This window comes from Plectropomus leopardus, chromosome 19 (assembly GCF_026936395.1).
Source record: "Plectropomus leopardus strain MGB_pleo_1.0 chromosome 19, ASM2693639v1, whole genome shotgun sequence".
NCBI classification, from domain to species: Eukaryota; Metazoa; Chordata; class Actinopteri; order Perciformes; family Serranidae; genus Plectropomus; species Plectropomus leopardus.
In genome coordinates, this window is record NC_142194.1 from 19,580,001 (window position 1) to 19,607,172 (window position 27,172).

The following is a 27,172-nucleotide window of genomic DNA, read 5'->3' on the forward strand; positions in this document are numbered from 1 at the left end:
AAAGAAACTCTTAAAGGCTTTAATGTAAAGCTCCAAGACACCATCCTGTTTCCTGAAGGAGGTGGCCAGGTAAGCTGTTTTTTCCCCCCAAAATAATACTGTCTACATCAAGCAAGTCCCGACAGTGATCACTGCATACACATAGAAATGTATATGTTGTTTATTTGGGAATTGTTTGTATTAGATGTAATACAAAGTCACCAAAAAGCCATACTACATGATATTATTCTCATAATTTTTGCATTTTGTTTTGTCCTCTGTTAGCCAGATGATCATGGGCTCATAGGAGATGTACCAGTTTTGAGGGTGACAAGGCAGGGTCCTGATGCCATACACTTTGTGAGCGTACCCCTGGAGGTGGGTCAGGAGGTGCAAGTTAAGGTGGACTGGGAGAGGAGGTTTGACCACATGCAGCAACATTCAGGTGAGCCAACAGTAAACTTACAAGTTGAGGGACTATTTTATCATATGTTATTACACACTTGTTCTAAGCTGCAGTTGCTTTCGTCTCTGCTCTTTAGGTCAGCATTTGATCACAGCATTGGCAGATAATCTTTTTGGATACAAGACCACATCCTGGTACATTACCACTACACAGAACCCTGTTCCCATAACCAAAACAACTTGTGGGTTTACCTCTTTTCTTCTATTTTTTTCCTCTTTCAGGGAACTGGGGCGTCAGAGAAGCACAATTGAACTGGACACTCCCTCTGTGAAGGCTGCCCAGCTCCAGGCCCTAGAGGAAGCTGTAAATGAAAAGATCAGAGTCCACGTCCCTGTCACTGTTCAGCTCCTCTCTATAGATGATCCTGCTGTGGAAAAGGTGCATATACTGACATTAGTGTTGTATAAAACAGTTCTCTCGGATCAGTGACTCAAAAGTCAAGGTTTTAGATACTGTTTTAACACAAATCTTCTGAAGAATGTACTGAAGCTATTTATTTGACTAGAAAAGAGAGATTTAACATGTATATGATGTTACATGAGCTGTGTGTGTGATTGAACCAGGTGAGGAGTCGAGGGCTGCCAGACGACCATGCAGGGCCCATTCGGATCATCGATATCGAGGGCGTTGATGCCAACATGTGCTGTGGAACTCATGTGTCTAACCTCAGTCACTTACAGGTTCAACTTCACACACGCATGCAGACACACAAGCACTTCCACGTGCCTCATCTGTCTTCAGTACATTGCATTCTTGTCACATTTGTAACATTTCTCTTCATTTGAATTGTAGGTAATAAAGCTACTTGGAACAGAGAAAGGAAAGAAAAACAAAACCAACCTGATCTTCCTGGCAGGAAACAGGGTATTGAAGTACGCTGAGAAGAGCTACAGCACAGAGCGATCACTTGTGTCTCTCCTGAAGTAAGTCTGAATTATCAAAATATCACCATTGTGACATAAACTCATCTACGAAGTTTAAAGAGGAAAAAAATCTTGTCTTTGTTCAACAGGACTGGACCTGATGAGCACGTTGAAGCTGTTGACAAGTTGCAGAAGTCTGTGAAGCTTCTACAGAAGGTAAGAAAATTGCATTAGTTAGTATGTTTACTTGTACAATTTAGTCAAACAACGGTTATAGCTCAATTAGGACATTTAATTGGACCACTGTCCTTGTCCCAGTATACAAGCACTGGGGAGAATTGATTTGTTGATGGAACCTTCTCTAATCTAACAGCCTGCCCTGAACTCAAACCACCACATGCTGATTTCTCAGGAAAAGAAAAAAAACACGCCATCACCTGAGCTGCAGTGCGACATTGTCCTGCTGCTTGCCGGAATATAGCATTAACTGTAGAGAGCCCCATGTGAATGGCAATCTTTCCATTTTGACAAGCACCGTGTCACTTAAATGTTTGCTGCACCGTAACATAATGCACTCCCTAACCAGAGTAAAAAATGTCTTGGGCAGACTAACCTGAGCCTGCTTCGAGACATGGCTGTCCTCATCTCTCAGAACTTTAAGAACGACCCCCAGAGAGGAAACTTCTTCAGCTTGCACAAGTAAGAGATCTAATTGAGGTTAAAGAACAAGCATCAATAGGAGTATTGAAGAGAGAAAATAGCGTCTTTTTCTTTCTACAGAAAAGAGGGTGACAATGAGTTCATGAACATCATTGCCAATGAAATAGGCACTGAGGTAAGTTTGTAACCTGACTCTTCACCTCTTGGTCTTAGCTGTTTAATATTTTTGTTAAGCCTCATTTTGTCTGATTTTAGGAAACTTTGGTTTTCCTAACTGTTGGAGAGGAAAAGGGACCTGGTTTGTTTCTGCTGGCTGGACCCAGTGGACAAGTGGCTGAGATGGGACCGCGGTAAGAGACATAGGACATATTTAATTAGACTCAGCTTTTAAATAAACAGACAAATAAATAAATAAATGTACTTTAACGTGGGCTCCTACTCTGATTGTCTGTCCTCTCCAGGGTGTTAGAAATGCTCCAGGGGAAGGGGGCAGGAAAAAACGGACGTTTCCAAGGCAAAGCCAACAGCCTGGCCAGAAGAGGGGAGGTGGAGGCTTTCCTGCAGCAGCACTTTAAACATCACACCTCAGAGGAAGAATAAAGCCAGAAATTTGTTATATATAAATGAATATTTTTTATGAACTATACGTTTAGAAGCCAAAAGGGATAGTTTACCTGACTGTTCTAGCTATTCATATTTTATGGGAAACACTAAATAATGTGTTAAAGTAAGGGTAACTTAAGTAGTTTTTGATCTGGAACCTATTTTCTCATGTTTTTGTGTCTAAGTGACTAATGGGAACATTTTCAGAATTTTGAGTCCAGGTTGAAAAATACCAAAATTAACCTTTAATTACCAAGAAACTGATTATTTCTGTGACCATGTACTGTACATAACTGGATCTTGTGAACATATGCTGTACATATCTGAAAGTTCAATGTCATGTACAGTTTTTATTCATTGAAAACCTCATCCGTTAAACCTCACTGGCATCAAATTTTGATTTAAGTCTTTTTTCCCTCAGTAACATGCCATTTAGGCAACAACCATAAAAATGAAGAGAGTCCTGCTTTAGACACAATAAGCCATGTATATTTCCCCTATTCATTATGGACACAAACACCAGTTGAATAATGTTTTAATATATTTAATTTAAAATATCTGTAAAAATGCAATATACAAAAGACAGACACTTGATATGACTGTTGGTAACTGAAGTTAGTTGTTTTTGGCAGGATTACTTTTAAGTGACCAGAAAAATAGAAACCCTTGTACACAGTAATGCGATCACATACAGTCCTCTAGTTAATACTACCTTAGTGAAACTTTTATATAGTAATTTTATTTATATTTATTATTTTTTGTTGAATCACCTTGTTACACACAATATACCAAATAGTAGAAAAGTCTTACAATAATGTGGACTCCAAAACAACACAATTACTAAATACAGCCTCAAAAAACCCAAAGCGGTGAATCTATTGCACACATAACTGTATCAGACTGCATTAAAGTGCACTTGAGTTTCTAGATTCTCATCCCTCAGTGTTTGTGATAAAAGCAGAGGTTTGGAAACAAATTACAATTACAATTACAAATGTATTGCTCATAAGTGTCACAGTTTAGCAGTGTAGACAAAGTGTTCATAATAAAATATGACAAAATTGTGCAAGTGCCCCTTCCCATTAAGACCTTTATAAAATACCATAGGCAGTAGAAAAAAAAGATATGGTTTAGCAGAAGCTGTGCGCAATTACTGTGATCCTCCTGAAGACATTTCAATTAGTCCTTTCCAGCATTCCTCTATTGTAGTTATTTTAGTGGTTTCACTATCTTCATTGAGATATAGTTCTGAAAAAGGCAAAAAAAGAAGAATAAAATTATTACATATCACTAGTCTGGAACTAGAGCATAAAGAAAACATTGAACAGCTTGACTGCATAATGTCATTATATATGAGCAATACTCTCAAATCCCTCTCATCTGTGCTTACCGGTAAAGAGTACAACAGGATGGCGAGGAAGAGCAGCACTATGGTGAGGATGATGAGTCCGATGAAGAGGCACCTGAACCTTCTCCACACTATGAACTTCATGGTCTTACATGGGTTAGTGAACCAAAAGAAGGATGTTTCTGGGCGTCTAATGATTATGGAAAATGAGAGAGAAAAATTTGTTACTTGTAAAACTAAAAAGTTCCTCATTTTAAGTAGACGTTACACAAATAAACTGATAGGAATTCAATATTTCACAAGGTGGGCTCTTACTTGGGAGGGTCCAGTTTTGGGTTCATGTTGGGTTCGTCCCTGCCTTTTCCTGCAGGTCGCTCATCCGCATTTGCTTCGCCTACAATCTCCAGTGTCATCTCCACTTTGCCCTGTAAACACAAAACCAGCAGCCATGAGATAAATAGAAAATTTCATTATAATAGCAGCGACATATGACAAAAATACTTAAAGACCACAGTGATGGATTAAAACACAACACACAAGGTGGCTGTGGTGACTACCAGCAGGTAACTAATAAAATAAATGTATGTGCATGTCAGTCAGTGTCATAATTGAGTCAGTTCTGGCAAAGGCAGAAGAGTCATATAGTCTTATTGCACTTTGCAGGAATACGCAAGATAAAATTAAAACAGATAAAAATAAAGTTATTTTAGCTTAGATAAAATGAGTGTTAATGTTTGGAAACCCATCTCAGAAGAACAAATATGAGGGGAAAGCACTGACTTCCTGCTAAGAGTCTACTGCAAAACATCCTAAACTGCTGATTTCTTCCCATTCTACTATGTCAGTGTTTGTTCATTTGTTCAACAGTACAGGTTTGAACAAGGCCATCTATCTCTCTGGGTTTCTTCGATTTATACTTACACCCAGGGCCCTCTGTCCATCTTTTTCAATGGAGCAGGGCCACCAGCCTCGGACTGACTGCTGAGCAAACAGAGACTTGGCATTCTCCGTCTTCTGTGGCGCTCCCATTTCCACATCGTCCATCATCTTCAAGGAGCATTTCTCTGGAGTCTTCGCAGGAGGGATGAGGTTGCGCAGATCCAGCTCAAGCGTGCCTGGGATTATTATACTGTCGGTCAGGTTTTGTAATGGCGGTGTCAGGGTAAAACAAAACAGTTTTGGTTTAACTTCACATGGAGTGTCTTACCGAGGTAATCATCCAATGAGAATTTGTCGTTATCCCATATCTGAACAATCAGCTTCGGGGGGATCCTGAACTCTGTTTTGTCAAGACTCCAGAAGCGCTCCTGTTGAATAAAGAATGTGAAAAAACATGTTCTGCATTTCAGTCAGAGTCAATTTATTTGCCATTTGCGGTGGAAACCACACTGGAACAAAGTTACAAGAGCTCCACATTAAAACGGACATGTAGGACAATAAGACAATAGAAACAAATCAAAACAATATGCTATGTGCTATTTCAGCAACACAGGCTGTACTCACTGGTTACTCTGGGCCATTTCAAAACACTGTTGCAGGATTTTTGTTTGGATCATCTTCTACATGCCGATGTCAGAGTGGTTTTTTTGCTTTTATGGATAGCATATATTAATGTACTTTTTAAGTTCTTCCTCATTTTTTAATTTGATGTTGTATTTTTGTTTTTACGTCGTCTGTATCTTTTGTTGCTGCCTGTCTTGGCTAGGGCAACTCTTGAAAGAGATTTTTCATTTTAGGAGTTTTTTTTCTGCATAAATAAAGGTTAAATATTTTAAAAAAAAAATCCCATCTGTATAGTGCTAAAATGGTCCTTCAAGCCAGCATAGTCCAGACAAGCCTCACCTTCTTGGACACCAGGCAGAGTTGTTCAGCAGGCAGGTACTCGAATTCAAAGACGAACCTCCAGTTGAAGTTGCCATCTCCATCCAGAGACCTATAGTGGACATCAGTCTTCTGCTTGTCCTCCTCCATCCCTGGCATCCAGCTGGCAAAGAGAACAGGTGTGAGCATACACAGCAACCCTTTATAAAAAATCTAATTATCAGTATAAATTTAAAGCTAGTTTGAATCACCAATCAGAACATCAGAATTACCCTTTATATACATTTACATAAATGTAGTTGATCTCAATAAAATAAGAATAAAAGACTAAAATACAGAATAAAATGTAAAAAGCACTTATAAAACTCACACACACTCACGCCCAAACACCAGTTCAAACGTACCTATATATGCTTTGACACGAAAAAGATATATATATATATATACATATATATATAAATATTAAAAAAGAATATTGCACATAAAATGAGAATATTGCAGATGTAAAGGTGCTTCACAGTCAGGAGTCTGAGGTGGTTCAGTGTTCTTTAGTGCAGAGTTCAGTGTGGTGATGGCTTTGGGGTAAAATAAGTCTATTTGTGTATGCTTTGATTGACATGTAGCGTTCAGCCATACCCTTTGACATAGATGTCACTCATGTGCTCTCCTGTGATGCTGGTCTCGTCTAAAGTCACGTCTGTGGTGTTCCAAATGACGGCACGCAGGAAATACCTGAACATTCAAGCACAGTGAAAGTTAACTCGGTGGTTTGGGATGTAACCAGTGATGACGTTCTGAAGAACTGCACAGGACTCACTTCTTGGGCTTGCGTGGTGTGATGTCAAAGGGAGGTCCAGGGAGGCCGATGCTTTTGGGGAAAACATCCACCCACATCTGAAGCCTTCCCTAAATTCACACAATATACAGGTTTTACAAAATAGCTGCATCAGGGTGGATGTGCGGATACAGCATGAGTGAGCTGTGACATCTAACCTGAGAGAGATTGGGCTGGAAGGTGCTGTAAAGGGTCCTGCTCTCCACATGTTCGGGGACAAGTCCCTGTTTTCTAAGCACATGCAGGCAGAGGCGTTCTCGGGCCGGACCCAGGTGCTGATGAATTTCCTTGTTGTTCTCTGGATGTGAAAAACATGTTACGGCTTAATTAGGCTTATGTTATATCATAATTAGTCACATCAAACATAGGGTAAAAAGATTCAGTCAATAATGTCAAGCAATCACACAACAGTATTATTACATCAAAAAGTGTAATAGCGTGTTCAATGCCCTGCAACATATGACGACCATACTGTGAAGATTTACTCAATATTTTGTTTTATGACCAAAAACAAGCTAAAGTAATTACATTCCCATCAGCCTCAATAGTACATTGTTTTGTGCTACTTAAAAAAATGCAAACTGGGTAAACATTAAGTCTGCTAACATTACTTAGCATCCCCATTGTGAGCATGTAAGCATTAGCTCAAAGCACTGCTGCGCCAAAGTACAGCCTCACAGAAATGCAAGTGTGGCTATAGACACTTGGTCTTGTAAAAAGCTTGCTTATATTATATTAACCTGCAGTAAAAAAAAAAAAAAAAATCTGATTTCTATAGACTTATATAAACAGTGATGTTGGATGTACAACTGGCAGACTGTGGCATTCAGATAAAAGTGCCTTTCAAGCTAATAGGACAAAACACAATATATTAGCCTGTGTCGATACAATAAATTTGGGTTAACAGTTTCTGCTCTTTGCTTGGTTGATGGTAGGATTCTACAAAAGTGTAATGTATTCACTTGAGAAAAAAATTCTGCTACAATTTTCTTAATTAAACAACATTATTACCTCCTTAAGTCGGGAAAAACATGAGCAAGATTTTTTTTCCCATGAAGACTTTCCTGTGAATTCAGGAAATCAGGGTATTTTTGTTCTCAAGTAAATTTTTTATGTATCCAGAGGATTCAAAGGCAGCTTAAAGGTAGGTTAGTTCAGAGCTAGAGAGTGGTGTTGCCTGTCAGGGGCCTCGGTAATTGTGGTGGGACACTCTGATTCCCACTGCCATGTCTAATGATAGGTCAAAACATAATTTGTCAATACTGGAATCCATTGGAATGCTCACCCAACTTTTTGGCACATTTCACATTTCAGTTCATCATGTAAAATGAACTGCAAGCCACCGTAACTTGTACTAAATGTATACTTTTTCTGCAAATCCTTTTACCAATAGGTTAAAAAAATGAACTAATATTAAAGGACCAGTGTGAAGGATTTAGTGGTATTTAGCGGTAAGGTTGCAACACCCCTCTCTTCCCTCTTACCTTCCCTCTGCAAGCATGTGGGAGAACCTATAAAGTGGCTTTCAGGTGCATTTGTGGCAACAAATTCAAGCTGCCACTTTTAGGTAAAAACACAATAAAGGCCCTATCCAGAGCCAGTCTTTGTTTTGTCCATTGTGGGCTACTGTAGAAACATGGTGGTGCAACATGGCGGACTCCATGAAAGAGGACCTGTTCCCTATGTGGGCATGAAGGGCTCATTCTGAGCTACAGAAAACATAATTCTTAGTTTCAGGTAATTAGAAAATAATGAAAACATAATTCTGAATATTATTCCATTTTTGCTGATAGATCCCCTTAAGTCCTACACACTGGTCTGTAAACCATCTCTGTAAAGGAACGTTTTCAATAAATCATGGTTACAGATGTGGGGTGAATTAATCTATTCCTGTATATATGAACATCAAAAAGCTGAAGAGAAACTGCAGGAGTGCTGAGAGGAGATGGCGAAAGTCAAAGTTAACAGTTCACTACGAAATATTCCGTGAACACCTCAAAACCTACAATAACACTGTCAAACAGGCAAGAATTTCTCACTTTCAAAAATTAATCAACGACCATAAAACCAACCCAAAATTCCTCTTCTCCACAATCGACCTTTTAACAAACGCGATGTAACAATTGCACTCTTTAGTAACAATTGGTGTGTGTTGGTGTATGTGTGCGTGTGTGTGGGTGGTAAGGGTGGATGTTCGGGTGCCTTTGCGAATATGTGTGGGAATATCTACATGATTGTGTGTGTGTTGTTGCGTACGTCTAGGTGGGGGTGGGAGGGTCAGGCTGTCTGTATTTTTCTTGATTTTCATTGATGTTTTTCATTTCTGTTATTGTTTTTAATCTCTGTGAGGCACTTTGTGTTACTCTTTGTATGAAAAGTGCCATACAAATAAAGATTTGATTGAATCTTATATATATACTGTATATATAACATTTTAAATCATTGGCATACCAAACTGAGCCAGTGTGTATTGTGTGCCATTGAAGGTGAGCGATGTGCCGTTGTCTTCTGTCCTGGGTTTGGACAGGCCTTTCAGACGAGCCAGGTTCTCCAGGATCTCAGACGGCTTCAGCTGGTCCCGCCACTGGTTGATACCAGATCTGAGACCAAAACAGAAATTAAAGTAAGGATCCTGAGTTCAGGCTTTTATGAATATTTCCAAATCTTACCCCTGAGATTGCCCATGCTGAGGTGTTTTCTTACATGCAGTAGGTTTGTGGCAGGCCACAGTAGGAGTTGTAACGGGACAGGAAGCGGTTCTCCAGGTCAATCACGGTCTCGCCGACCTTCTCGTCACGGCTCAGGAGATCATAGTCATAGACGGAGATTTTCAGGTCCTTGTCCTGAGGCAGGAAACACGTCATCTCAAACATCCTAAACAAAACAAAAGGAGTGTTTAAGAAGGTGTACTGGATTTAAACTTTAAGAATAATATGTTCTATATTATGTCCATTCCAGCATTTACCTTCCAAAAACAGGGTTGGTGGTGTTTGGTAAGTAATGGTCTCTGTCGTCAATGGTGTTCTTTCCCAGTGAAATCTTTATGTATGGATCACACTGAGCAAGACAGAGAACACAAGTTCAAACAGAAGCTGCTGACTGGACCAGATGTGTTGAAATACACTGCTTAAACTGCTGGTAACACAAATTCATTCTCACTCTGCCGTTATTGTCTTTGGGCTGCAGGTCTATGGCCCGGACCACATAAATCCTGACCAGACACTCCTGAGGTCCGCTCTCTGGCAGCTCTCTGAACTGACGGGGAGGGGGAGCAACACCTGGATCGTCTGGCAGAGGGTACACTTTGAATGAGCCCTGCAGGTACAAGAGCACACATGTAAATCTTAGGAAATGAGCACAGGAGATTCAGCTAATCTTACAGCTTTACTTTTGAGAGATTTGGTCAAGCGTTGATGTTCTGAATGGGGTAGAACTACCTTCAGCTCTCCAACCACAGTGGGGTCATCATCTCCATTTTCATTCTTGCCTCGCTGCAGTTTGAAGGTGTTGCAGAAATCTGTCAGCCCTTTGAACTCTTGGACTTCCTCCAGCTCGCAGTCATACACCTTAAAATACACAGTCACATTCATTAGCAGCTCAGGAGAGAAGCCTCCGTACAATTTGCAATACTTAGTAATGATCATCATTTGATATGCAACAATACACAAGTACTTTAACTCTTGAAGCCTGTAGCGACATCACTTTTCTTGTGCAACTTTCAGATGCCTTTCAAAAGTATGTAAAACCTTTGAACTTAAAGCAAATTAATGCGATTTCTTTCAAAAACACAGGAAAAAAGGCAATGAGCAACTTGGTAAGAAATGTTTTCACAAATTGCAATAAGTTAGTAGATTTGGAAGTTTATTTTTAAAAAAGATGGGGTAAAATGTTTTGGAGAAAAAAGAAAAAAGCTAGGAAAAACTATATTTATAGCTCATCATAATTATTTTGCAATTGTTACAGAATTATTATAATTTTTAAAGCACTTTTCCCTGGTCATTTCCTTTTTTTTCTTTTTTATTTATTTATTTATTATATTTGTTAAAATTTTGTTTTTCACAATTTTTTTAAAGAAGAATTTTTTTAGAGCCTCTTACCCATGTCTTGCGATTTTTTGGGTCAGCATTTCTTTTGTTGCTGATAGCCTTCTTCCAATGTTTTTAAAGGACATTAAACCCTTTGCTAAGGTTTCAAAGGGTTAACATCGTAGAGCATTTCAAATGGGGAGAAATAATGCAGACTTACTTTGAGGCTGTCATATCCTTTTTTGAGGTAAGGCCCGCACTTCAACTGGTCTCCAGTTGAAGCATAAAATTTACTCCACCAGTCGACTGTCTCCTTTTCCTAAAAGATTGAATGCACATTGTTAATCTTCATATACAGGGGTCTCTTCATTTGGTATTAGAATCTGAAATCACACTCTTATTTTGTACTCTCACCTTCTCTACAAGCTTTGGAGAAAGAAGATGCAACGTGACACAAAACAGAAGAGAAGTCACAATACATACACAAAACATAGTGACATAAATCCAAAACACATACACAAAGTACAAACAATAGGCTACAAATATTGACAGGAAAGTGAAACAGTGAAGGAAAGGATGATAAGATCCCAGCTAGAATTTTACGATTGACAGTGAATCTGAAAACAAGGGCGTAACACAGGGGGATGCAAAATGTGTAACTGCATTAAGGCCCCACGCCTCAAGGGGACCCACTGAAACCACCTGTCCTTTCACTTGTAACATATGTTAGTGTTATCCAAGCCTGTCATGAAATCTGGCTTTGTTTTATGTGTATGTAATATGCTTATTTGCCAAAACTTAACTGTGAAAATTAATACCACTTGCATGTCTGTGCTCTAAATATGAAGCTACATTCAGTGGCTTGTAGCTTAGCTTAGCATGAAGACTGGAAACAGGAGGAAATGGCTTGGTTGTCTCTGTCCAAAGGAAACAAAACCTGCCTACTTGGGAGCCAGATTGAGGCTAAAAAAGTTTGTTCATTAAAAAAAAACAAAAAAAAAAAATTGATTGAAAAAGTAAAAATGTAAACTGTAAACTTTATCCTTAATAATATATATATCAATATATTATAATATGATATATATATTATGTAATAATATAGAAAAATCAAAAAACATTTTCAAAATAAAGAAGTGAAAGTGGAAAAACGTCTGAGACCCAAAAAAAAAGAGATTTGAATGCGAAAAAAAAATTAAATTTGAAAACATAAAGTTGCAACTAGACCTAAATAAGACCTCAAATATGAAATTATATATGAGTGAAAATTACAATTTAGTAATTTTTTCCAAAAGAATATCAAAATTAAATCAAAATTTTATTGAAATTGAAATGAACCTTTTCTTACACTTATTTTTATTTTGAAAATGTTTTTAATTGTTTTATAATTCAAGATCAAAACTTGAACCTTAAGTTTTAAATTCTATTTTTTCAATTTATTTATTTTTTAAATAAACAAACCATTTGGCCTTGATCTGGCTCCATACCTCCCATCACCTCTAAAGCTCACTTATTTGAATGTTACATCTCGTTTGTATAATTTGTATAAAAAGCCTGGTGTAACAAGTTTAGAGAGTTATGCTAGGATACCAACAGAGACAACAGCATATGACTGATGTGCCCTGCCAAAAAATAGTTGAGCAGGCACATAACGCACTGTAACGATTCGATGTGCTGCTTTTACACTTTTTGCAAAGATTTAAATGACTAGTAAGTGAACTATTTTATTAGTGAGATCTAAAAATGCTGGTGGGATGATTTTGTTACCGTTGGACACAGCCAGGCTAGCTGTTTCCCCCTATTTAAACTCTTTATGCTAAGCCAACCACTGCTTTGCTTAATATTTAGCCTACAGACAGTGTGGTATCAGTCTTCTCATTTACTTTTTGGCTGGAAATTAAATAAGCCCAAAATATCTAACCATTGCTTTAAAGTTGAATTTTAAAAACTGTACATCCAGCCACATTATGCCTCATAACAGAAACAATGTCCATGAACGTTAGATGCCTGGGGACCTAATGTGCTACATGTTACGCCCTTGCAGTGGAAAAATAATTAAATGTGCTCATTAAATTTGTGACGATTAAATTAAAGGAAGACGTCATCCTACAAATAACCATTTGTATGTAATTTCTCACATTGTGTTGTGTTGAATTTGTGAAAAAAAAACTTTCTCAAATGCCTCCGCAGTGAATGGAGAATCCAAAAACAGAGAAAATTCTTGACTGATTGAAGCAAAGGGGTCCACGTTTCACGACAGAAAAACAACATCAAAACATCTGTTTACAAAATCTGACACAACTCATGCAGTGTAATTCAAGTCTCATTTATCCAGTTGTATGCTCAGTATGTCCCGAACTTATGGCTCTTTCTAGGGAACTGCATGAAAAGTGCACTTAAACTGTGCTCTCTTCAAAACCATTGAACAAAAAAAATTTACATTGCTGTTCTAATGCTGCCTCTATCTGTAATTTGTTAGTTACTGTGTGACATTTGTGTTTTAAAGGTTAATCTGGACTCACCAAAGTCACACAATAACACAAACAAACTGGCTGAGGCAGTGGTAGACCAGCAGCTCCCGTCTTCAGTGAGGTAAAATTATTGTTTTTGTCAGTGGAATCTGGTGGCTTTGATGAGAACATAGATAATGTTGCACTTAGTTCAGATCTCGTTTGAAATACTGCACAAGCTGCATGACAGTTTGTAAACAGATGTTTTGATATAGTTGTGCTGTTAAACATGGTCCCCCCTTTTACTCCAATTCTTCAAGAATTTTCTCAGTTTTTTGGATTCTTTGCTCACCATGGACAAATGCAAGAAAAACTGTTTTATTTGCAAATTCAGCATAACACAGGGTGCGTAACTGCTAAACAAATGGTCAGTCAGGGGGTGAAGTATTCCTTTAAGTAAAATCACAGTTATTGTGACAATTTCCTCGTAGATTAGTGGCATTGTGACATCATTATGAGGCCTTCGTTTAGCTTGCCATGGTGCTGTGGATTAAGTGATCTCAGCCTTCCAGTGTCATTGGTGCCCAGCCTTGTGAATTAGAAAGCTAAAATAAGTAACCATACATACAAAGTGGGAGGTAGGGGAAACCATTTTGTTGACAGCAGCTGACATGCTGTACATGAACTGTAAGCCAGAGTAATCAAGTTTGTCAAATTTGACTAAACGGTCAAATTCTACGCTTTGTGGTGACAAGAGGAAGAAGAACAAACATTAACTTGTTACAAACAACATGAAGAATACGTTGAGGTGAGGTGTTTGAGTTTACCTGAGCTTCAAGCAGTGGTCTCTTCTCCTCCATGTTAATGGAGACATGTTTGGAAGGAGACGCCATCATCAGAGCCACTGTAAATGGTGAGAGGACAACATTAAAAGGCTTTTTGTCTCTGTCCTAATTCTGTTAGATTATTTTGCATAATTATTATTTTTTTCTATGCCTCCTTACTTTTGGAAGACATGGCTCCCTCTGCAGTGATGACGTATGGGTCACATCTGAACTGCTCCAAAGTGGTGATGGTACACTGACCCACCACAGGCTTCCTACCAAATGGACGGTGGTCGATCACCTTCAGCACAATAGGAGGTGTGTACATCTCCTCCTTTGGAAGGAGCTAGATGGAGGGTGCAAAGTGAAGAAATTCAGCTTTTGGATTAATTTTAAGGTCATTTTTTAGGTTTCTAGTGCAGAAAAAATGCATTGTTTCACAATACTCCCTTTCATTTTGGCTAATCTCCCCTCTTCAAAAACTTTGACCTTATTTCTCCCACACACAGTTCCTCACACACACACTCCAGCTTCTGTAACCCTGACATTACCACTTTAATGAAGAGGACGGAGCTGGGGAAGTTGGGGCTCTTCTTCATGTTCTTGATGACGGCTGACTCAACCCTCTGCCCCCCGCACTCCACCACCAGGCTGGGTGAAGACACAGCGGCCAGCTGGTATGGCTTCATGTTCCTCAGGCCCCATGCGAGAATCTGACGTACAAACAGAAGCCATGTTAGAGACATTGGTACTCATTCATGAAACGTGAGCAGGACAATTCTGCATGTAAACTGTTTGCAGGAGGAAATTTACATGTATATTTCAACATACATCAATATGTTAGTAGCTCCAGTCTCTCTGTAGGAACTGTCAAATTCCACACCTGCTTCTGACAGCTCGTAGTGTTTGCGTAAATAAGGACTGTACATAAATATTGCTTGTCAATATAAGAAATTACTATTTTAATTTGTACTGTGCTCTGTTATGTACAGTTTTGGGCCCGAGCCTGATTAATAACATGAATTTGTGCTGTAAAAACAGACCTATATTATATTACATTTTATATATGATAAAATTAATATTTATTGATATTAAAACATGTATTACAAACTAAGGGCTGGCATGTTTTCTTGCACCACTTTTCATCCTCTTCATTTGTTAGTCTGCTATCTTGTGTATGACAGCTTTGGATAAAGCAGGTCATTTAAGCACGAGACAGTTTGCAGCTGTCTCACGAACTGTCTCGTAGTAAAATATTTTTACTAAACTCCACTTCACCCAAAATCAGAATCAGAATCAGCTTTATTGGCCAAGTATGCTTACACATACAATTTGACTTCAGTTAGCTTTGCTCTCAACATACAGAAAATTAAACATTAAATATAAAAGGAAAATAAAAAGAAAAGAAAAAAAACTGATAATAACAGAAAAATATAGTTTTAAATTTAAGTATGTACAAGCCCTAATCAAACAAGTTTAGCTTAAATACACAAGTAAAATAACTTCAACTTCAGCATTAGGGAAATTTTTCTTTGTCTTTCTCTCTTTGTTTGTGGCATGTTCGCAGGTTGACAGGATGCACCTATCCACTGTACTTTTCACCTCCTTATATGGTGGTCACTGGCTATTTACAGGCAGGAATGTATGTTAAATGCTGACAACCGAAATCGAGCTGACAGTTTGGCATTCATATTCATACACACGTGCCTACAATCAAATCCAAGTTTCCCCACAGCGTTTATTAATCTGGTGTAGGTTTTTAGTAGTTTTTTATGTGCAAATTTACGGGTTTTTTTTTTTTTACATTTCATGAATAAGAACCATTATGTGCATCAGTTCAGAGGGATGGTGTGTAAAGGTTGTGTGTTACCTCCACAGCAGTGAGCTGCACCACGGGCCGAATGCCCTGAGGAACCATGTAGAGGTTCTCTGCTCTCTTTGGGGGAACCAGGGGAAGCTCTGACTCACCCCCCTACAAAGATAAAGACAGGGGAATATGAATTATGTTGATTATATTTTTACCAATAACTTTAAAATAATTAACACTCTAAAATGTAAAAAAAAAAAAAAAAAACAAAAACTACAAGCCTTGACAACAAACCAAGAACACATAGCTTGGTTTAAATACTCTAAAGTAACTGTTACTCCATTACTTTCAGAATAACCTTGTCTTTAAGGATGAGTTCTGCAGCCACCAGTGCCTCTCCAGCCCTTTGACCTTTCTGAATGATGGGGTGCCACAGCAATTTGGGTGTCTGTTCCATGCCTGGATTCAACTTCACCATTGGTGTGCAAACAGTGCGGCCCAGCAGCTCATCTTTCCCCTGGGCAGAAGAGAACATGTCAGTTATGTTTTCAAGCCTTTAGCTGGTGCTCTAAAAACAGGGTTTTTTTTAACATTACTGTTTCAGTGTACACAAAGGGGAAATCAACAAAGAAAGACATCACGAGTTTTTCTGAGGGCAGTTCATGTTATAAACGTCAAAACTGTATCTTGAGATCAGTAGAGGTCCAATGGGCATTTTTTTTTTTTGGTGACAGATTTTTAGTCAAGTCAATCAATATTTTCTGCAAATTTCATGTTCCCAAAGTTTTTAAGTGAAATATAGGTCACTTTGGGTTTTTTTTCTTATTGCAATTATCTGCAATAATCCACAGTTAGATGTTTTAAAGAGTGTATCATTAAGTACTGACACTACACATATTAAGTTGCTTTCTCAATGTATATCTGCCATAACTTACCACTTGGTCGTGGTCGAAGAACTCCAGCACAACATCAGGGGGGCATTGAGTGATATTTTGGGGGTCTCCATAAATCTCCACATCACTGAAGATCAAAGTTTGGTCCCAGGTTGGGTTCAGTGTTGCCCGCAGTTTCTCTGTTGTCTTACTTACATGCAGGAAGGAGATGTGTGCATAGGGATCTGTGAAAGAAAAAAACATGCATGGATCAGTGGCCATGTTTTCTCCTCTATCAGTCACACCTATTTCTGCAATGAGACTCATTACAAATGTAACACTTGAAATACATCATTAGTCTTAGGGATAGTAAAGATTTTTTTGTGCGATTGAATAAGGTATTTATCTATAGTCAGCTATTATCTACAATAGATGGCGGCCGGCACTCCTCCAGTTTGGAGAAACAGGCAGGAGTACCACCACAGAAGCTAAGAAATGTACTGCTGTGGATGGGAGCATCAGCAAAACACATTTTAGCCACCTAAAAAGATCAATATCAGTTTAAGTGTAAACTATATTCAGAATATTTTAACTGCTTTACCTTGCTGTCAGAGGGTCCTTTCTGATGGGGATTTGAAACTAAACCATATCTATATTCCCTTCTTAGTCACCAGACTTCTTTGACAAAAAAAGCAATTTTACCTTGCAGAGCACAGGAGCTGCTGGTCTACCATTGCCTCCATCAGTTAGTTTGTTTGTGTTATTGTGTGACTTTGGTGAATACAAACTGAACCTTGAAAACACCGAAGTCACACAATAACACAAACAAACTAAGTGATCGAGGCAGTGGTAGACCAGCAGCTCCCGTGTTCAGTGAGGTAAAATTACTTTTTTTGTCCAAGGAGTCTGGTGGCTTAGATGAGAGCATGAATACATTTCAGCTCACTTTCCTGCCCAAAAGGGCTGTCTGATGACACAGTACAGCTGTAAATATATATAGTGTACACTCAACCAATTGTATGTTTTTAAAATGGCAAAATACATTTGCATTTTACATTTTACTGCACTTGCCCATAGCAGTACATTCCTTAACTTCTGTGCCAGTACTCCAGCCTGCTCTCTAAACTGGAAGTAAGCTCTACGCCATCTACTATAGGTAACATATTGATTATGTACCTCATACAACCTCACTTCAAAATACCAGAAATATCCCTTTGATATTAATTTCAGAAACTAATCATTTAATCATATTTTTGACCACTGTTTATAATCTTACCAGAAAAACTATCTTTGTCCATAGAGGCCAAGTTCTGTGCCTGATAGACATAGACACGAAGATGGTACATATGTGACCCTGTGAAGAAAATACATTATTCACTTGCATAAATTTATGTATATTTCTTTGTATGTGCAAGATCATTCATATTCGTCACTATATGCATGTCTTACGCTCAAAGGAGCAGGATACAGTGGGTGTGTTGGCACCAAACAGCTTGCTGGCATCAGCCTTGGAGCCTTTTACTTTCTCCTCAGTATCAACACCCTGCAGAGTGAACCAAAGCAGAGACAACAGATCTTTCACCTGTTCACACGTCACACACTGCCAAATAAAAACACTGCATGGCACTGTAGATGTGTCTAATGCATAAGTAAATATTTGAAAATATTTTGTGTCTGAGTGACTCAGATCCGGTTCATGATTTTATGCCAGCCATCTCTCTCTGACTCATATGTGTACTGATACTTCAGTTTGAGTATGGCTTAAATCAGCAGTTCCCAACTGGTTCAGGCTCATTCAGGGTTCTGGAGTCATTAGGTCAAGGTCCACACAGTTTGATATATTCAGCGGCATATGTGCGATTGGCCATGTCGTCGAGTTAATTTGCCGTCTCTCTGTTAAGTAGCTGTCCGTTATTTACTCACTCTACAGCAGGAAATCACACTCCAAAATAAATGCTCTGTGCTTCAACATAAAGTGTTTTCTAAACTTGACACTTTTGCAAGTCACTTGCAATCCATTTAGCATGGAACCATTGCCCACTTTTGGATCGCGACCCACCAGTTGGGAACCACTGACTTCAAGAGTTAGAATGCAACACAGTCTTTATGAAACCAGATGTTGTCACAAACAAGTGGTTCAAATCAAATTTGTTTCCTTTCTTTACTCACCAGCGCCCCCTCCAGCTGGAAGATGGCAGATGCTCCAAGCCGGTCCTCTGGCGCCATCTTCCGCCTCCAGCGCCTTCGACGGAATGTATCTGATGAGCGCTCTTTCCTGTGGAACTTCCAGCCAATCAGAGAGGAGAATTCCCAGCCCTCAGGGTCACCTTGGTCTCGCCTCTGTGAGCAAAGATAAACAAGTAGCTTAAAAAACATAAATCATCTGCCTCTATAAAAATGTATATTGCATCAAAATACAATTGATATCACAGTTTATACATCAGCACTGCCCTAGTCTCCTGTGCTGACCTCCATAGCTGCTCCTGCAGGCAGCGCAGCTCTCTTGCGAGGTCGGACCAGCCTCCTCCTGCGGTGGATGTGGTACACCTTCTCCGTAGGGACCCAGGACCGAGGCTTGTCATCTGGGGGAATGGTAACTCCATACTCCCAGCCTGTGGAGCACACAGAAACATGCACACAAACAATTTTTTACTTTGTTTCATTATTGTTTGGATGCAAGAACATATGGTTTAAATTCGGTCATGTGAGTTTAATTTAATGGTATTATTATGATCTAGAGAGGAGGAAAGAGTGAGTCAGAGCCCTGGGGAACCAGCAGAGGAAAAAATGGAATATAAATAAGAAATATCCAATATGATTTAGTCATTCTGTTTCTATGTTCCCAAAAACATGATATCATAGATTTTAGCTGGTAAATATCTGCACCTTGATCATCGACGGCTCTGTTGTCATCTACTGTCCACTCGTCCTCCCACATCCAACCTGGAGGACACTCAAACTCTCCAGGGTTACGGCTCTTCTCTCCATTCTGTGCAACACAAAACCTCAGTATGCTACACAAGATCATTGTTTTTGTGTATTTTCTTCATGTGTTTTGGGCTATTTATATATTAGATTTCATCATTAGGCATCTGGAGGAAACATGCGTGAAAACTAATAATGCAAAGCCACCAAAGTCAATGAGTAACTAAGAGATAGAGTGTGTAGTTTGGGTGGTAATCATGCATGTTTTATCTGCTGTGTGCAGACAGGAAAACATACTAACTGTGCCTGTGGTTTGTATTAAAACCACCCTGCACATTATTTGCGATGTCTCACCACATCTGTGAAGGGCTCAGGGGCAGCCTTCCACTCTCCACCGGGAAAGCGAGTCTCGTTTTGAAACACCTCGTCCATGAATTCAGTGTGTCCTGCATCTGCTTCTGTTAGCAGACTGAAAAACAAAGATAAACATATGTACTGTCTGTGTGTAAAACATGAAAACAGTCTTTAGAAAAGGCTGTGTGAAATTTGGCACCCTCCAGTGGTAACACAGAAAAGGCCACAAATGCAAGCAGCAACTGAAGTAAAATGAATTATGAAAGATGAAGCATACACAGTTTTAACGGTTTACTAAAAATTTGCAGATGAAAAAAGCAATATAAAGATGTTTTTCTTATGTTTCTCCACTTTATTTAGCCCATTGCTTTATTTTGACACCATTCTGTAGGCTACGAAGCAGATAAACTTGCTAGTGCCTGAGAAGTGCTTCCTCACAGAAATGTAATGATAATGTTGGCATGGAACAACAAACGATTATAGATGTAAATGTGAAGTCAAGATTGCAGGTCATAGAGTGGATGTACTTGTGTTGACAGACGTAGATTAAAAAAGTGAGCACACTGGCACAGTCAGTAAATCACGGTCTGAAGCATGAGAGGAATGTAAACAATAGAGGGCAGATTTAGCACACTTGCTGGACTTAAGTCCGCACAATATGAGAGTGTTGGGCAAACTTATATTTTTCTCCACAGAAATGAAACTTGTTCGAGTGCTGAAATAACAAATCACAAGGTTTTCCTCCTGGTCAAATGTTTTGCATTTTACTGGAGGTAAGATGCCAGATTTTCATGAAATAATATATCTCTTAATTATACTCACGCTTTCTCTGGGTCAATGAACCAGTCACCTTCCCATTCCCATCCTCTCGGAGGCAAGAAGTACTCTTGTTTTAGCTTCAGTTTGCCCGTTACGTCTGAGAATTTGTGGCGCCCCACTAGTCCCGTGGTCCCCCACTTTCCAAACACCTGGGCCTGGTTCTCATACTGTAATTTAAAAAGAGAACAGATTTTGTTTTAGATGCTGACTGCTGGCTCTGAAAAATCAAAAGATTTTAATTTGATATTTTACAACAATGCTTCCTGAATACAGAAAAGTACACAATCATTTCTCTTTTTGTGTGATTAGAGTGATATACCATCTCAGCGAACACGCTGAAGGTTCCCTCAGAGTAGGAGTTGAACTTCTTCTCATACGCAGACAGACCGAGCCACATGTTGACCCTTATCTGAACCGGCACCTTCTGGCCCTTAGTCTTGTCCATGGGGTACTGAGGAGGGGGAAAAAAAATCACGAGGATTATGATTTCTTAAAAAAAATCATCCTAGTGCAGTTAAGCCAACAGAGTCCAACAGCAAAGTACCAAGCTGCTACCCTGGGTTTTTTTTTTTTTTATATAACAGAGACACTAAAAGCTGTTTCACATATTTGACATCAATAAACCCAAGATAGATACTACTGTATTTCAATTTCTTAATAATTCACTTCCCATTACCTTTCAAAGTTTTTGTAATTAGGGCTCAGATCCACTGTTATCACACCAGATCTGAACTAACCTTGGCCAGTTTTCAGTTAGGTACAGAGGTCCTGCTATACTTCACATTCACTCATACTTTTACCCTACATTTAATTTAAAAAGAAAATATCTTAAAAACAACTTCTCCTGATAAAGCACAACATTATGTAAATGAGTTATGATTCAGTGTATGTACGCAGTACAAATACGTGTAAGATTAAACTTTATTTCCCTTTTCCATGTTTTTTCTCTTGTTCCAAAAGAGTATTCATTTCATCTTTTTTTTCTTTTGTTTTATTTTATTTTATGTACAAATAAAGAACTAAATAACTAAAAGGGATTAAAGCTGTTCAGAAAAAATCTAGTAGAATTGATTACTAATTTGTAGACGTGTACCTGTAAAAACACAGTCTGCGTCTTGCCACAGTGCTGACCACAGGCCTGCTCGCTGTATGTGGAGAAGAGGACCTGGTGAGCTGGGATGCGACTGTAGGCCACCCTCTTCTCACCCCGTAACATCCAGATGATCACATCAGGCATGCTGTTCTGGGGCTGGAAAAAAAAAACGTGAACAAATGCAGAATTATGCATGGGCAAAACAAACAATATTTATGTATTTATATTTTATTTGTTTATTCAATGAAATTTTTGTAATGTTTGGAAAGTGTAATTTTAAATGTTCAAAACAAGTGCTTGCTTGTGTACATACCTCCTCAGCCAGCACATTAAGTTTGTCTGCCCAGGACTCCAAGTCAGACAGGGTGTCGCGGATCTCTCTGGCCTCCTCTCTCATGCGTCTGGCTCCGTCCTTAATGGTGGCCAAAGCGTTGTCTCGCAGCTTTTTGATTTGGATGTCCAGAGATGTCAGGTTGGAGCGGCCCTCCAGCTCTGGTGTTGGGAAACTGGAGAAGAATGGAGAAAATATGGGACTTCATGATTTAGTATAAAGTCAGTTTGAATGTTGTTTGAACTCAAATGAACTGACCAGTAAATCCTTAAATCCTTATGAGGATTCTTGATTTTTGGTGAAACTGAATGCACCTTCCTAGGGTTTATTAGGTTTATTGGACTTTATTAGATTAAAGCAAATATTTAACCCCCCAGTTAACTATTTGTATCATTTACTCACCCTGTGTTATGTTACATTTGTAAAGAAAACTTTGTTTTTCTTGCATGCCTCTACACTGAATGAAGAATCCAAGAACTGAGAAAGTTTCCCGATGAATTAAAGTCATAGGCAGCCACATTTAAGAATGGCAAAACTATGTCAATTATATATTTACAAACTCACACAACTCGTGCAGTATAATACAGGTATCATTTATCCTGTCATATGCCCAGTGCTTTCCAAACAGACAGCCCTTTCTGACCACGAATTGATCAAGGGAGCTGGTCCTCATCTGCCAAAAGAGTTAGTTTGTGTAACGTGCGACTTAGTCACACGTTAACACAAACTACCGATCGAAGCATTGGTGGTGCCAGAGTTCGATGAGTAAAACCTGTGTTTTTGTCAATGGAGTCTGGCTTTGAAGACAGCATAAATAAGTTTCTCTTTCAGCTGATTTTCCTGTGGGACAGGGATGGACTCATTCACCGAGGAGGCATGCCAGAAATAAACATTTCTTCACTAACTCAACGTAACACGTGGAGAGTAACTGATGTACAAAAGGTTGTTTTGTGAGTGAAGGATCCCACTGAAAGATGCACAGATAACAGAAATGATTTTGCTGTATTATTCAGCAACAACACACCCACTATTTACCTCTCTAGGTCTTCAATCAGCTGATTGAGCAACTTAAGCCACACCTCTACAAGCTGGTTGTCCGAGACTTTAGCCAAGATGGCAGTTTTAAATTCCTCCAGGTTGGATTCCTGTAAAAATAAAAAATTGGGGTTAAGATTACACTGCTATCTTAAATATCTATGACTAACCTTCACACTGTATGCACACATAGTGAACATTAATACAATACAGTGTACTTTAATGGCTGCAAGCCTATCAATAAATCATAAACTCTATGGTTTGGAGGATTACAGAGGATAATGCAGTATTACCAGGCGGTGGGTAATGTGGAGGATGATGTTGACAGCATCCAGGCGGTGGCTGATGTCCTCCCAGAATGAGAGAACCACAACCACAGGCTTGGTGTCTGCCCAGGGCAGGTAATAGTAGTGATTGCCTAGAAAAATGACAAGCCTAATATAAAAGTCCCCTTGACAAATCAGTTTTTCAGTGTGTTTTTTAGTGTATCACATTTAAATGGCAGCTTCCTCACTCACCATCAAATACAGCACAGCTATACTGAGTGGTTGAGGCCAGTGGTTTGCAAGTGGTGTCCAATTTGTTGCCGTAGTTACCGATGCTGACCTCAAACTGGATTGGCTCTCCTGGTTCCTGTATCATGGAGGCGCTGTGGAAGACTGCACACAGACTGTACTTCCTCCGCCGCTGGTACTTCTGATGTATGGAAGAAAAGGGAAAGCGAGGTATGAAAAATATTTTAACCAACTTACAGTTTGGTATCACAATATTAAAATGCTGCTGTTTTCACTGCAAGTATTTTTTGGAGTATCTGTACTTTACTTGAGTTTTTATATTTCTGTTAACTCCACTACATTTCCTAAATAAAAAAGGATACATATACTTTGCTACTTTTTCAGGGCATTTTAGTTACTTACTATAAAAACAAGGAGGGAACTGAGGAAGGGAGGAGGGGACAGATGCACTAATGACGGATTAGGAGTGAAGAAAAACCTGATTTTTGCTCTTTAAATCCTGTAACTTATAAGAAAAACCTTGTTTTCTGCAAGTGTTATGTATGCTCCATTTGTAAGGTGGTGTATGTTACAAAAGAATTAATTGAATACTTCTCAAAAATTTGGCCACTTGCTTTTGTATTACCAGCATTCACTTGTACTTTTACTTTCAACGCTTAAGTACATTTAATATCATAAAATAACTTTTGATACTTAAGTACAGAAAATATCACATACATTAAGACTTTTACCAACATAATATTGTAATAGTCAACTTCAATTTCTACCAGTGTCATTTTCTGGTAATATATCTGCACTTTTTTAACAGTCAAAATACCTGCACCACAAGGATGTCATCATTGGGGATACTGTCCACTGTTTTGTCTGCTTTCCCCTCCAGCTTAGTGGAAAGCTCGACCAGGACCCTGCCCCTGTATGCCACTCCTTCGCCCTGTAAAGATATTGATGATGAAGTGCCGAAAACCAAAAAAGCTAAGGTAAGACATATATAGAAATAAAGACAAAGATTAAAATTGTAGGTAAGACTCTGAAAAATCAAATCATTACTACCTTGCCGTAATTAAGATCCTCATAGGGATCTGGCAGGCCGGTGAACTCTCTGGGGCTGCCGTACAGGTTGACATAGCAGGGCCCAAAGACGGGCAGGAAACCCACTTCAGACTGCCCTGTGTTCGCTGTGGAGAAACGGAAATGTACTTAACCTCTTTATGATTTGACTCAAGCTAAGCTGAGCGAAGCTTTAATGTTAGTAAGTCGGTGATGCTGTAGGTAAGGCGGTGCTGTTGGACACATGAAGCAGATGGCAGCCACTACAACAATAAAACAGTTAATCCTAATACTAACGGCAAAACACAGCACAGGATGGCTTTATTAGCAATATGCACGCAAAGATTTTCACTAATTGTTAGCGTGTACAACATGCTTAATGCGTCACGTCGCATGCAACACAGAGCAAAATAAAGAGCACAGTTGAACCTTCATATGACGGCATTTCCCCATTTCCCGCATGTTCCTCTATTCCAGGAGAAAAAGGACAATTCAAGTTCCATTTAGATGTTAACACAAGTGCACATTAGTTTACTAATGGTTTCAAATGATGAAATCTTTCTTTTTTTCCATACAGGCTTTCACAAAAGATCCAGACTTATAAGGCACTTTATTTATAGCAAAAATATGACTTTAATATTTATCAAAATTCAAAAATAATACCTTCTATCTCTCCACCAGAGGAGGCTATCTTGGCCAGGTTCAGGTATGTGGTGCCAATAGCATCATTTCCTGTCAAACGATCCCTGCAATCACACACAACATCTTTAGACTCGTACTGCTTCCACGCAACGGACTACACTCATAACTAACTGTTAAATTATATGCAAATTTCACAGAGTAGGGACATTGTTATGCTCTGCTTTTTCACTACCTCTCTACAAGGGAAGTATGAAAAAACAATGTCTCTCTCTAAGTTGTTCATGTCTGCATGTTGTCTGCATGTTTTCAACAATGTATTTATCAGCTCTGGGATCAGAGTTGGTGTTGAATACACACCTCCTGAGGCACACAGTTTTTCTAACCTTTCCTCTAGCACTTATTTCCCTTCAGCCTTCCTGGACCTGAGTCATTTGACTGTTGGCTCGCTCAGAAACACGGAATGATGAAAATTAGTTGGGAGACGGTGCCAACAGGATCCCAGAGCATGTTAGTGAGGGGAAAGGGAGGGGCCTGCACAGTCTGAGTCACTGGGCTGGTGCATTATTCTCATGTGGTTGGCGGTGGGGCACGGACACACACACACACACACACACACAGTGTAAAAATACTGTGGTGCACTTTCTCAGCCCCGAATAACTCCATGAACAAAATATTACTGCCTCTTTTTGAGACAAAAAATGACACAAGCTTCAGTCTCCTACATAAAAAGTCTAATCTTGTTTGACTTACCAATCAAAGACTGTCAGTTTGACACGCTCACACATGGAGGGGAACTACAGAAAATGCAAGAAGCAGGTTTAAAACACTGAGATTATTCATGCTGTCTATTACTTTCTTAATCTTGTTGTGGGTCAGACTCAGCTTTTTATCCTCTTACCTTTACTTGGAGGTTCAGTACTTGGTTCCACTCTGGGTTTGCATTCTTCTCGATGATCTGAGTACACAGCTGGAGGGACGGAAAAAGCACACATCAGCTTTTATTCTGTAAAATTGAATAATAAAAGACTGCAGCTAAACAGAGAAAAGAAAAAATAATCACAGACCTTTTTTCCAGCAAAGCGAGCTTCTAAGAAGGGATCCACCAGGTTCTTCTTGTTTTCATCTCCTCCAAAGATTTCTTTCATGGTCTGGACAAATGCGTCATCCACTGAAATGGGAAAACATTGGAAAAATGATTTATTTAACAAAGTATTATACTATTCTTCGATACACTTCTACTGTTTAAAACTAAATGAGGAAAAAAAGAGAGATTTCATTAATAGGACCTAAAGCAGCAAAACAAAAACTGCACTTTGGTGGCCTTAACAAAGACATTAAAAAAACATCAAACTTTCAAAGGAATATTGCCAAAAAAAAAATATTTTTTTACATTCAAAATGTCAATCAGCAATGCATGCATGTGCTATGTCCAGCACTGCAGCCAGATTGCTAAGGTGTCCTCCACAGCTTTAAATGTTCCTCATGTGTCCCATGAAAATACCAGTGAGAGTGCTCTCCGTTTTTATGCCTCAAAACTGTGGAACTCACTGCCTCTGTATGCTAGAATGGCAAGCTCTGTCTGTATTTATATATATATTTATATGAGTTATATCTTTAATGTTCCAGCTTAGTTTCAAGTTTTCATTTTTTTTTAACTTTATTGTGGCCCTGGTGCTTTTTTATTTTTTTAATAATTAAATAATTTTTAATAACTTTACTATTGTTCTATTATGATGATTTTTACTATGTGATTTTCTAGTTTTGCAAAACTTTTTTTTGTCTACTCTGTTTTAATTTTGACATGTAATGAAGTTTAGTTCTTGCTAGCCTTGGCATCAATAAAATGGGAAAAAATTATGTT

General features: G+C 38.8%; 2 protein-coding genes across 6 annotated transcripts in view; one reads left to right on the top strand and one right to left on the bottom strand.

Annotated features, from left to right (window-relative positions):
* The window catches only part of aarsd1 (alanyl-tRNA synthetase domain containing 1), a 4,086-nt gene extending 1,121 nt beyond the window's left edge, over positions 1-2,965 (top strand). Inside the window, exons 2-12 of the mRNA XM_088069733.1 lie at positions 1-69; positions 265-424; positions 522-579; positions 667-823; positions 1,009-1,125; positions 1,238-1,368; positions 1,458-1,524; positions 1,916-2,007; positions 2,089-2,143; positions 2,224-2,318; positions 2,430-2,965. The exon at positions 1-69 is cut by the window's left edge and continues 60 nt beyond it. Coding sequence (XP_087925859.1) covers positions 1-69; positions 265-424; positions 522-579; positions 667-823; positions 1,009-1,125; positions 1,238-1,368; positions 1,458-1,524; positions 1,916-2,007; positions 2,089-2,143; positions 2,224-2,318; positions 2,430-2,568 — 1,140 coding nt within the window. The 3' untranslated portion in view covers positions 2,569-2,965. The remainder of the gene's footprint in view (positions 70-264; positions 425-521; positions 580-666; positions 824-1,008; positions 1,126-1,237; positions 1,369-1,457; positions 1,525-1,915; positions 2,008-2,088; positions 2,144-2,223; positions 2,319-2,429) is intronic.
* A 134-nt stretch (positions 2,966-3,099) lies between these two features.
* LOC121958911 (myoferlin-like) overlaps positions 3,100-27,172 on the bottom strand; it is a 36,640-nt gene continuing 12,567 nt past the window's right edge. For 2 of the 5 annotated variants that reach the window (XM_042508089.2, XM_088069731.1), the window contains exons 13-54: positions 26,376-26,479; positions 26,210-26,278; positions 26,062-26,105; positions 25,333-25,415; positions 25,099-25,137; positions 24,673-24,797; positions 24,440-24,553; positions 23,626-23,803; positions 23,401-23,525; positions 23,108-23,217; positions 22,055-22,247; positions 21,742-21,897; positions 20,968-21,099; positions 20,652-20,815; positions 19,830-19,944; positions 19,437-19,539; positions 19,020-19,162; positions 18,720-18,890; positions 18,000-18,093; positions 17,827-17,904; positions 16,614-16,795; positions 16,037-16,195; positions 15,742-15,843; positions 14,423-14,584; positions 14,052-14,217; positions 13,875-13,951; positions 11,015-11,026; positions 10,821-10,919; positions 10,013-10,141; positions 9,735-9,890; positions 9,541-9,632; positions 9,279-9,449; positions 9,027-9,175; positions 6,734-6,873; positions 6,558-6,646; positions 6,377-6,472; positions 5,762-5,903; positions 5,127-5,226; positions 4,841-5,034; positions 4,235-4,344; positions 3,962-4,109; positions 3,100-3,819 (exon numbers count right to left, since the gene is read on the bottom strand). In XM_042508089.2, the coding sequence (XP_042364023.1) occupies positions 3,781-3,819; positions 3,962-4,109; positions 4,235-4,344; positions 4,841-5,034; positions 5,127-5,226; positions 5,762-5,903; positions 6,377-6,472; positions 6,558-6,646; positions 6,734-6,873; positions 9,027-9,175; positions 9,279-9,449; positions 9,541-9,632; positions 9,735-9,890; positions 10,013-10,141; positions 10,821-10,919; positions 11,015-11,026; positions 13,875-13,951; positions 14,052-14,217; positions 14,423-14,584; positions 15,742-15,843; positions 16,037-16,195; positions 16,614-16,795; positions 17,827-17,904; positions 18,000-18,093; positions 18,720-18,890; positions 19,020-19,162; positions 19,437-19,539; positions 19,830-19,944; positions 20,652-20,815; positions 20,968-21,099; positions 21,742-21,897; positions 22,055-22,247; positions 23,108-23,217; positions 23,401-23,525; positions 23,626-23,803; positions 24,440-24,553; positions 24,673-24,797; positions 25,099-25,137; positions 25,333-25,415; positions 26,062-26,105; positions 26,210-26,278; positions 26,376-26,479 (5,054 nt within the window). In that variant the 3' untranslated portion in view covers positions 3,100-3,780. Of the gene's footprint in view, positions 3,820-3,961; positions 4,110-4,234; positions 4,345-4,840; positions 5,035-5,126; positions 5,227-5,761; positions 5,904-6,376; positions 6,473-6,557; positions 6,647-6,733; positions 6,874-9,026; positions 9,176-9,278; positions 9,450-9,540; positions 9,633-9,734; positions 9,891-10,012; positions 10,142-10,820; positions 10,920-11,014; positions 11,027-13,675; positions 13,733-13,874; positions 13,952-14,051; positions 14,218-14,422; positions 14,585-15,741; positions 15,844-16,036; positions 16,196-16,613; positions 16,796-17,826; positions 17,905-17,999; positions 18,094-18,719; positions 18,891-19,019; positions 19,163-19,436; positions 19,540-19,829; positions 19,945-20,651; positions 20,816-20,967; positions 21,100-21,741; positions 21,898-22,054; positions 22,248-23,107; positions 23,218-23,400; positions 23,526-23,625; positions 23,804-24,439; positions 24,554-24,672; positions 24,798-25,098; positions 25,138-25,332; positions 25,416-26,061; positions 26,106-26,209; positions 26,279-26,375; positions 26,480-27,172 lie in introns of all 5 variants that reach the window. The other 3 variants (XM_042508087.2, XM_042508092.2, XM_042508090.2) reach the window with 3 other exon arrangements.